This window comes from Erithacus rubecula (genome assembly GCF_903797595.1).
Source record: "Erithacus rubecula genome assembly, chromosome: 10".
Taxonomy (NCBI): domain Eukaryota; kingdom Metazoa; phylum Chordata; class Aves; order Passeriformes; family Muscicapidae; genus Erithacus; species Erithacus rubecula.
Genome location: NC_136662.1, coordinates 4693876 through 4704684, shown reverse-complemented (window position 1 = coordinate 4704684; position 10809 = coordinate 4693876). Strand labels below are relative to the sequence as shown.

The following is a 10809-nucleotide window of genomic DNA, read 5'->3' as shown; positions in this document are numbered from 1 at the left end:
TTATGCTTGCCTAAAGGCCAGTCCTTGTTAAATTGCCCAAAAAATGTTTGAGGAAAGGATGCAGAGGATGCACACCACCAGCATCCTCAGTCATGAGTTCAGCTCTAGCAGTGGCATCCCTGGCATCCCATTCCCTGACTGGGATTAGAGAATAAAAACTGAAAAGACACAACTAACCCTCTGAGCAGAGCAGTGGGGGAAGATCCACCCGTGGAGGACCGTGGGTGTCATCACAGAAAACTTACAGTGAACATTACATAGAATAAATAGCCTGGGAAGGGGTGGATCACACCCTGTGCTTGCTGGGCTCCCCAGTGGGATTCCTAGTCCTGCTCAGTGCCCAGGGTCTCTGGGCAGAGGGAGCAGTGTCTTGTGCCAGCAGCAATGCCCATTTTGTGCCACTTCCACCATCATTCTCTTGTCCAGTGCAGCAGCACAAAAGCACATTCCCCAGCAGCACACCCTCACAGAGTGACACATCAGGAAAACCTTCCTGGTGAGCAGAGAAAACGCAGAGAGCATGGCTGAGATTTTTCAGATATTTTAGCACAGCTTCTCTCCAGTAGGAGCAATCTCCCCAGGGAAGGAGAGGAATAAACCAATTGATCCCCTGGGGGCTCTTGCAGTCCTGTTTTCTATGATCTACAATTTCCCAACAGTTCTTCACTGGATTTGCACGCAGACGCTTGCAGAGGGATAACAGAGGCTCTCCCTCCTGCACAGCAGCCAAGCCTTTGTCTGCTCCAGAGAGACATGACTCCACGTTCATAAGCAAAGCAGGAAACAAGGAGGCTGCATCCAGCCCAGCTCAATCCAGCCATCATGGATTTATTTATCATCAATAAATAATCAGATGAACAACGGGAGCACTGCCCGTGCCCGGCGCTCCCCTGCTTGCTCGGGAAGCACCAGGCAAACTGTGGAGGGAACTGAGGCTGATGTGTGAGCACCACAGGCATGGTGGAGGGAAGGAGTGCTGGAGATGGATTTCTGATGTGTCTGCCACTCATCTGAGCAGCTTTTAGATGAGAAGAAGGGTTTGTTTCAGAAAATTGCCTGGGCAGTCCCTGTCCCCGACTGGGCTCCATCCCCAGCTGGGGCAGTACATCAGGGAAGACCTGGTTTAACAGGGGAAGCCAGTGAGCAAATTCCTGCAGGACAGGGAGAGACTGGATGCCTAAATCTAGTGGAGAGGATGAGACATGGTGGAGGAGGATAGGAGGCTGAGGAGGGCTGGTGTTTGGTGAGCACCTGAAGCTTTCCTCGCTTCAAGTGAAATGAGTGGCTTGAGTGGCTCACTGCTGGTGGCAGGTGCAGCTGTGAATGCCACCAGAAATAAGTGGGTAAAGGGCTTCTGGAGCCATTCAAGTTGCACTAATCACCCTGTCCATGATCCCTGGATAACACCCTGCAGCCCTGGGGCTGCTGAGGATCCCCTTGACTCAGGAGCAGAGCTGCTCCCACAGCACCAGTCCTGCATCCACAGGGATGTATGCAGGGGGAGCACTTCACCCAGGGATGCTTGGATGGCTGTGAACTGGAGCCAGAGCTGGAAACCCTCCCTGGGGTGACCAGGTCCAACTCCTTATTTGTGTGCAACACCAACAGCTGTCCAGAAAAGCCTTTTCCCCTGCAAATTGCAGGGCTCTGGAGGCTCCAGCTGGGCGAGGAGTGCCTGTCCTGCAGGCACGGGCTGGATGCTGCTGGGTGCTGTGGGCTCCCTGCCAGGCACAAGCAGCCACAGTGCTCACCTGTTTCAGCAAAATCTGGGCCACCAAGAAGGTTAATTATATCTTTAAGTTTCTTTCAGTTGTCAAATGTTGTCACTATGGTCTCAAGCTGACAGTTCTATACCCAGCAATTAACCGGCAGTGAGGCTTTGCAGGCAGCGGGGGAGGCTGGCCTTGTTTACCATCCCTGCACACAACAGGCTCTCAAAACATTCCCTTAATGGAGCTGAGCAGTGCTGGCAAATATTTCCCTCGGCAATCTCGCATTTGCCGATGTGTTGCACCAACAAACGCCAAATCAATCCGGGCTCCGGTAACAAAGTCTCCTCGTTAGGAGGCGTGCACAGCCCTGAGCCTTCTTCCCTCCCCAGACACTCTCTCAGTGCAATCCAGGAGGAAAAGCTGCTCGATCATCCTCCTATTCCTTTGCTGCTGCTTCCCCTGATGAGCAGAACTGTTTCAGAGGGAAGCAGAACATCAGTCAGGGCAGCCTTGCACTCTCCTGCCAGTCCCTGCTAAATGCAGGATTCAACAGCACGAGGGGTTTGCTGTGCCCCAAATGACCACACTGGGATGCTTCTCTCCCTGCACTGCAGAGTGTTTCACAAAGGAGGAGGAGGGGTGGCCTCTTTCCATAGCAAGATTTCATGTGGCTTTGATACACGCTGGCTCTGACCCACAGAGATGAGCACAGGCTGCTCTGTGACAGCCACCCCTCTCTGATGCTGAAGGGGAATGTCCTCTGAGCTGGGGTGGCACAGAGGCAGGCAGAGGTCATTCAGCCATCCATCAGGGCTCTTGGGGAGGATCCCCAGTTTTCTGGAGGGGCAGATGATCACAGGACTCTTCTTTTCATGCTCACCTTCTGCAAGGAGCAGGAGTGGAGATCTGGTGTCACTGAGGTCCCAGGGGAGCCAGCCCCTCCTGCCAAGGTTGTCTTTACAGAGTTACCAAAACCTCTGCACTCCAACATCTCCCCAAGCCACAGCAGGATTTGCCACATTTTCAAACTTCAGGAGTAATGCTGGTAGAGAGTTCACAGCCATGGACACCTGGATATGCTGCAAAGGAGGAAAACACAGAGAGAAGAGGATTGTTCTCCTCCCCTCCAGCTGCTGGTGGCTGAGGCACTCAGGTGAGTCCTGCGAGTAGGTGAGACAATATGAGAAGATCAAACGAGGAGCTCCAGGGCAGAGCAAATGCGTCTCATCACATCACCCACAGACACCCAGAAACATCACCTGGGAGCACCTACATGAGCTACATCTGTGTGTGCCAGGTGGAGATCCCTATAACACAGTTCCACACACCCCCCCAAGCACGGGCCAGGAGCACAGAGAACATTTGTTGGGAATATAGCTACATTTGAGGATGGTTTGTACCTCCAAGAATTCAGCTAGAAATAATTGACAGGAAGATTTGCAGCCATCGGCAAACAATGTTACTTTCCTGAAAGCAGCAGCACTACAGGGAAAACAAATTGAAGCAGGTGCGGGAAGAGTTAGGGAGCACAAGAATTGCATTCCTGAGCCAAATGGACAGATTGAGACAGAGGAAAACAAATTGGGAAGGGAAATGGCTGCCTATTGCCCAGATTTTTCAGGCACTAAGAGAAGGTGGAGGTTGGGTTCAGGCTCAGTTTCACAGCCTGGGAGCTGTGTCTCTGTTTGGGCAACAGTGTTAGAGTTCAGCCTGGGGTGAGGGTGGATTTTGGGGTGCCTTTCTGCCCTGGGCAGGGCTGGGACTGCAATCCCTGGAGTCTGGAAAGAGCATCCTAGAGAAGCACCAGCCCCACCACTGCAATGACCATGAGGAGCCCAGCCAGGATGCAGATGCTGATGAAGATGATGTCGCTGGTGTCCTGGCTCTTCATCTCACGGGCATCGATCACTTCCCCCTCCCACTGCTGGGCATCCACCAGGTTTTCTGCCTGGCTCAGCCTGGACGGATCAGGGCCAGCAATAAGGGTCACTGAGGCTTCCTTCCTCTTTGGTTCACACTGCACCTCGTACTGGTGGATGTCCTCCTGGTCTCCCACTGAAAAATCAATGTACAGGGTGCTGACGATGACAGACGTGTTGTTGCGTCTCTGCAAGAAAGGGACATGGCTCATCAGGGCTTTGTGCAGCTCCTTTCCAAGGGGTTTGGAGGGGCTGGCCAGGAATCAGGACAGTATCCACTGGGAAAATGTGGGAGGGACTGGGAATACCTCACAGGGCTAACCATTTGCTCAGCTTGCTTTAAAGGAGGGTTTGCTGGTCACTTACCTGGGATTCAGTGCCACAGGTGTCAAACCTGGTGTGTATTTTAAAGTTCCTGCCAACCACCTGGGCTGCACAGGAGGGAGTTCCCAAATAAATCCTATTCCTCTCCAGCTGGGCCAGGGACTGCACAGGGATCTGGATGTGGAAGTCTGTCCGGGTGCAGCTGACGTTCATGGGCACAACTATTGGGACAGAAAACAGGGTGCACGTGTAGGACTCCTGTGGGGGGGTGTCAGGAAAAGAGCCACCTCCAGAATTCAGAAAGCAATCAATATCAGTATTTTAGCCCTGTCCCAAGCCAAGGTGAGACATGGATAGCTCCCAGGCACCGTTCTGCTTTCTGCCCAAGGGAGAGATCTCACCATCAACCCTCTTGAACCTCATCCTCCTTCTTGGGTCTCCAAGTGACACATAAGTGCCATTATAGGCAACACCATCCTGCTGTCACTGCCATTCTCCATCACTGCAAAGCCAGCAGGACATTTGAGTTGCTACCCAGGACTAGACTACAAGAGCTTTGTGGATGGCTTGCCATGGGCACAGAGCTCTCCTGCATCCTACAACACGCCTGCAAGAGACACTTCACTGATGAAACAGAGGAGACACATCTTGGATGCCCTGCACCACCTGGAGTGATGCAGCTTCATAGCTGCCATGTGGCCCTCCTGAAAGGCTGAGCTGGGTCCATGGCCTTGGGGCATCCTCTTGGAGAATGGCCCAGCCCAGTCACAGTTTCAAGCATCACCAGCCCTCCCCAGTCCCCAGAATGCTAATTTTGATGGAGAGCTGGTGAGCAGTGTGTGTTGGGCTGCCCATGATGCCATGATGAAGAGCAAGGTAATGGTGACTCCAGCCCCTCTCCATCTCTTCTTCTGGCACCATGTTTGGCCTCTCTGGATGTAGAAAGCATCCACACAGGGAAATAAATGGGAGGAAGAATACCCCCCCTCTTTAAAGTGAATTCTTGCTCAGCTTGAACTAACCACTTGGGCAATATGAATTATTGAATTATTCCAGCTCCCTCTGAATCTCAGCCTTATGAAACTGGGAAGATGCAATAAAATCAATATGAAAAAATAGTGTCACTTTGCTTCGCTTAGTGCATTATAAAACCATTAGAAGATTTACCAAATAACTAAAGTGCATTAGATCAAGAGGAGGAGAAAGTGGATCCTCTCTCCTGGCGTGAAGGCTTTAATTTCAACAGCCATAAATCACACACGCCCCACCCAAGCCATGCCTTTTCGTGGGGCTGAAAGGGAAATATCTGCATGGCTGAAGGGCTGTGGATGCAGAGACTGAGGTGCTCCTTTGGCTCTGTGGGCTGCTGAGGAAGGTGGTGGCAGGGAGAGGCTGGTGTGCCTGCTGGGAGCAGCCTCTCTCCCGGCAGTGCTGGCAGCTGGATGTGACACGCAGGACGTTAATCACAAGCAGATGCTGGAATCACTGGGCAAACACAGCCAGCAGGCTCAGCTCTGTGCAGGGAGGCTCAGTTTCACACCCAAGCCTTTGTCCTCCCCTAGCATGCATCTGGCAGTGTGCACCAGGGGATGCAGGAGCAGCTGGGAGATGTCACACCCCTCTCTCCCTGTGATGAGACATCCCCCACTCTTCAGCAGCACCCCATCTCTCTATCTGCAGGCTGCTCCCTCTGGAGCAGTGACACCAAGATGCTCTCCCTGTGAGAAATCAGTGGGACAAGGACAGGGACAGACCTGCTGTGCACACTACAGCCCTACTAAATGTCCAGTACCACCTCTCTCCCTCCATAGGCTGCAGAGGCTCAGCACAAAACTCTATCCCATCTCTAACTCCAAGAGCCACATATCTCCAAATCCTTTCTGCTATGCTGGAAGTGAAGAAGGATTTTGCATCTGAGGGATGAAACCCAGGGCCAGCCTCCCCAGTGCCTGTGCAGCCAGTCCAGCAGCCCTGCTCTGGCTCCAGTCCCCTGGAAAGGCTGGCCCTGGCTGAATCATCCCTGACCCACAGGTCAGCTGGGATGTAATTATACTGAAATACAACAAACACCATAAATTTGCTGGCGTTCAAGGTGCAGAGGTTGGCAAATGGAGCAGGAAGGTTACACACTGCTCCTCCCACCAGCTGTGGACATACCAGGCAGGCTGGCTGGGACAGAGCATGCCAGCAGCCAGGCAGGGCTGGCCAGGTGGATTTGGGAATGCTGTGCCCTAGGGTCCTGCCCTCCCCTGCTGCTGCCAGTGAAGGAGGGGACACAGTTCATGTCTGCCTGCTCAGCCACGTGCTGGCAAGGCCAGAGCATCCAGAGCAGGGAACAAGGTTGTCATGCTTGAGCTGGTCACCTGCTCTGGGGTTTTGGCCCATTAAAAACCCTCATGTTTTCTCTCCCTCACACCCTGAGAGAGGAACAGGAGCATGGCAGTGGCAGACACACAGGAATTTGAAGCTGGAAAGCATCTCCTGAATACTAAAAAAGCATCTTCTGAATACTAAAAAAGCATCTCCTGAATACTAAACACAACGTGCAGCTCACTCGCCACGTCCCCCTCCGCCCCATCCCCAAGGAGCCACGGGCTCTGCTCCTGCAGACAGGAATGATCCTTCTGGAATTTACACAGACCTCAGGCTCATCCCAATTGCTGAGGAGCACCCAAGGGGCACTTTACCTCCCACGTAGGAGATGGAGAAGCCCCTCTTGGCCGTGTTGCGGTCGGTGTGGAGCAGCAGGAGCAGGCGGTTGCTGCGGGAGGTGACAGGGGCCAGGCTGTCCCTCCCACACCAGCGCCCCAGCAGGGATCCGTGCTCAGTGCCACCATCAAAGGCAGACAAGTGATCATAGTCACAGCCACCCGTCAGGCTGCTCCGCCCCTCCAGATCCATGTCCAGGAAGAAGAGCTTGACCCGGTAGCCCGGGGGCAGCTGGATGCTCCACTGGCACTTGAGGTTGTTGGGGTAGAAGTTGGGGTACTGAGGGCTGGAGAAATTCCCTTTGATGGTGGTGAACACCTCCTGGCACTCGCCTGCTCAGGGAAAAAGGGGAAAGGAAAAGTCAAAAGCAAAGCTGAAGCCTCCTGCGTGTGGATGAGTGATCACTTGTTTTGCTGCTAAAGGATGCTCTGCCCTTCACCTTGCTGCTCCCAGCCCTGTGTTTGGCTAATGGACAGCCAGCAGTTTTGGGGAATGGAAACTCCCAAGGCAGTAAGAGTCCTACAGGAGCAATATCCCCATTACATTCCCATATCCCCAGGGAATGGCATGAGCAAGATTGACTCCTGCTCAAGAGGGCAGCCCAAGGCTTAGAACAGCCACAGTGATGCCATTTGCAACGTGTGGTGTTTTACACTTCACACCATCATCTCATGGGCTTTCCCCAGTAGAACCCTGCCATGATCATCTCCCCTTCCTGCTGTGGGAAGGGGAGAATCACCACCCCAACCCAGTGCCTGTCCCCACGTCCTTCCCACTGCCCCACCACCCTGAGACCCCCCACACCTGAGTAGAAATGGGCCTTGAAGCCCCTGCCACCGATGTTGAAGTCCGACTTGAAGACGATGAGGAGGTGTGGGGTGGAGGAGATGGTGCGGGGCGGCCGTTTGCTGCCGCAGTAACGCCCCAGGTGGGGGGCAGTGACAGTGGGGCCATCAAACAGGGCCACGTAGTCGAAGCCACAGCCTTGGCCCCCCTCCATCTGGAAGTCAGCAAACACCAGGGTGAGGGGGCCAGCACCGCCAGCGCCCCCGATGCTCCAGCGGCACTCGGCATCGTTGGGGTAACTCTCGGGGTAGCGGGGGCTGGTGATCTCCCCAGAGAGCCCCGTCAGCTGCCCCCCGCAGGCATCTGCAAGGAGGCAAGGATGGTGAGGGCAGTGTAAGAGGAGAGGTGGAGGGAGGGACGGATGCTCAGTGACCACCACACCTCCCTGCTACCTTTCCTGTAGGCGGCGGCGAAGCCGTGCTTGGCCACGTGCCGGTCGGAGCGGAACACCACGGCCATGACGTGCCAGGCGGAGGAGAAGGGGGGCGGGGGGCTGTGGCCACAGAAGGTGCCCAGCAGGTTGCCCCGGTCCAGGGCAGCCCCGTTGTAGACCTGCAGGTAGTCGTAGGAGCAGGTGTCGTGGTACTCCAGCTCGAAGTGGCTGAAGGAGAGCAGGACGGAGGAGCCCTCGGCCACCACGATGAGCCACGTGCACTCTGTCTCGTAGGGATACAGCCCTGGGAAGTTGGGGCTGGAGAAATTGCCAGAGGGTGCTGAAAGTACTCCTCCACATTTGATGCCTGGGGGACACAGAAGTGGGTGTGATGTCCCCTTTCCAGGGGAAGCCTAAAAAAATGGAGACGGGATGCACGACACCAGCTCTATCCCACTACCACAGTACCCAAACATCAGCATCCTGCAGAACTCCACTGGGCTTGTCCACCTACTCTCTCTAGAGGATACATGTGCCCCCATCACCTTTCATCCCTCTGTGTAGCCCCTTTTCCCCATGCTGCCCTGTGGGGGCTGCAGCAGGGCTCAGCTGTGCCCTTCAGCTTGTCCTGCCAGTGACAGCACAGCATCCCACTTGTTTATGGCTGGGGAAAATCAAGTTGGGAGTGAGTTTTAAAAGCTCAGTGGTACCAGGTTTGCCAGTGCCCAAGCCCTTCAGCTTTGTGCCTCTCACTGACCACACTCCCTCCATACAATGGTGATATCAGAGAATTTGAGCTGGGGGAAACAGGGGTGAAGGGCTTGATATGCTGAACAATGAGTTATGCATGTAGGGATCGATTTCCTAATGAAATCTTTATACTGAGACATGGTTATTATAAAATAAGGCAGAGAGGGGGCTGGTTGTCACCTGCCCCTGGGTCTGATTAGGGCTGGGGTGAAGAGGCTGATACAGGGGGAACATACATCATGTCTGGGAGGGATGCAGACCCTGCACAGCCCCCAGGAGACATGTGTGGGTTCCCAAACAAGGCTGGGCGCTCGCTGACATCAATCTGGGCCAAGTATATTGCAAATCAATAGTCAGCCTGTGCACATTGCTTTTCATTGTGCTCACTGGCACAGTGACCTCCCAGTAAGGGGGTCTTGGGATGTGTGGGATGCAGCACCACGAGTGTATGTCTGGCCAGAACTAAAATCTCCTTGCTAATTACTGGGGATAGGTAGTGAAGTAATATAGGGCTGGTACTAAAGGAATAATGTTGAAATAAATACCCAAGAGAGAGCCTGTGAGAGAGGTGAGTAGCCACAGTGAAGACAGATGGATGGATGAAGGGCTGGAAGCCTTGGGGTGCTCTGGGAAGCCCAGGTGGGTGTATGGGGGGGACAAGCAGACACCACAGGGCAGTGCTGTGGCCTCAGGAGCACCTGCACCAGGGCCAGGGATGGGTTTTGATTTCTGGCTTAGCCCTTCTGTGAGAAAGGTCCTGCTGTTTTGGGATGGGGGATTACTTGGGCCACCCTTTCCCCTGCATTACTGTGTCATCTGCTAACCCTGCCCTGCATCCTGGGGGACCTTTTATCTGGGTAAAGTGAGAGGTTTATTGCACGCCTGCCACATACACACACATGCATATGTTCACATATTAATGTATATGTGCATATAGATTTATATAGCCAAATGCAACTCCAGAAGCTAACAAAGCACCTGCACACCACAAAAGGACAACCTCTACCTGCAGTCCTCAGTAAGGTAAGCATGAAGCAGAAACCCAAGCATGGAGCAATGTCCCACACTTGCTGCCACCGCAACAGCGACTCCAGATCCCAGCTCCTTGCCCCTGGCCTGAGCCAGCCCCTCTCCCTGCAGGACAGCTGGAACCCACTCACACCCCAGAGCCACTGTGGCACCTGCAGATGGCCCTCCCCTCCTCAGGAACCATGGATGCCCATCCAGCCCACCAGGAGCTGGGACCAGGCTCTTACCTCTGCTGGGAGCATCCCCGAGAGCCCCGCAGAGCACGGCCAGCACTGCCAGACTGCCCAGCCCTGTGCACCCCATCCTCCAGCAGGCAAATCTCCCCTCACCACTGCCAGAGCATCCTTTTGGAGCTGTCTATCTGGGAGGAAAAAAATAAATAAAGAGAGAAATAAATAAAAAGCAGGAGGACTGTAGAATTAATAGCAGAATGAATAATTCATCGCTTGTTTGAATTAAGAGCAGCAAGGTAACTTGATCTATTCCTCCCTTCCTTCACTCAGTTTTAATGATCTGGATCAAATGTCCCAAGGATTTACACTATACCAGATACCTTGTCAATACACTATATTTAGAAGAGATATTAATGTTTCAGAAATGGTGTATAACTGCAGTAAGTCTGGGCTGACAATATGCCCTTAAGGGGCTATGAAAATAATTTAGTTCGCCAGGCACGCCAGCGAACCAAAATGGGAATTTCAGAGTTACCACAGAAAAGCATCTCAGGAATTAACATGATTTATACTGCGGCACCCACTGCACAAAGCCAGCTGGTGGTGAAGGCTGGAGGAGCAGGGAGCAGGAGTGGAACGTGGCTGCCAGGTCAGCATCCCTGCAGCAGGAGCCCAGGCTCAGCGGGACGCTCAGCCCGGGAAAGCGGCAGTCGTGAGCACTAAAGATAGCAAATCCCACCTCCCCCGAGGAAGATTAGAGATGAATTGTGACTCATGGGCAAAAAGCATTGATTATTACAGAACCTGCTAAGGCCTTGGAGAATTGCCATGCTCTTCCACGCTGGCTCACGCTACTTCTCGCCCAGGCTGTTGGATGCGCTCGGCTGAAGGTAATCAAGCCTTTGGGTTTGGTGGGAATGATGTGCTCCTTGTGCTGTGCCACATTAGCTGGAGAAACCCCAAACCCAACAGCA

The 10809-nt window shown here is 53.6% G+C and overlaps 1 protein-coding gene across 1 annotated transcript; it reads right to left on the bottom strand.

Moving 5' to 3' along the window:
* Window positions 1-945: 945 nt before the first annotated feature.
* CDCP2 (CUB domain containing protein 2) lies at window positions 946-10809 on the bottom strand. Its single transcript, XM_079314483.1, has 7 exons — window positions 10640-10809; window positions 9890-10023; window positions 7903-8250; window positions 7469-7813; window positions 6643-6996; window positions 3998-4176; window positions 946-3819 (listed from the first exon to the last, which is right to left on the bottom strand). The coding sequence occupies exons 2-7, from the start codon at window positions 9963-9965 to the stop codon at window positions 3505-3507; spliced, it is 1617 nt and encodes a 538-aa protein (XP_079170609.1). The 5' UTR covers window positions 9966-10023; window positions 10640-10809; the 3' UTR covers window positions 946-3504.

What these genes read in the sequence shown, in the direction of transcription:
- CDCP2 (XM_079314483.1), bottom strand. Translation starts at nt 9,965, where the DNA reads ATGGGGTGCACAGGGCTGGGCAGTCTGGCAGTGCTGGCCGTGCTCTGC. An exon ending in CTCCATCTCCTACGTGGGAG is followed by an intron (nt 4,177 to 6,642) that starts GTAAAGTGCCCC and finishes CTGTCCCAATAG; the next exon opens with TTGTGCCCATGAACGTCAGC. An exon ending in CCTGTGGCACTGAATCCCAG is followed by an intron (nt 3,820 to 3,997) that starts GTAAGTGACCAG and finishes CCTTTCTTGCAG; the next exon opens with AGACGCAACAACACGTCTGT.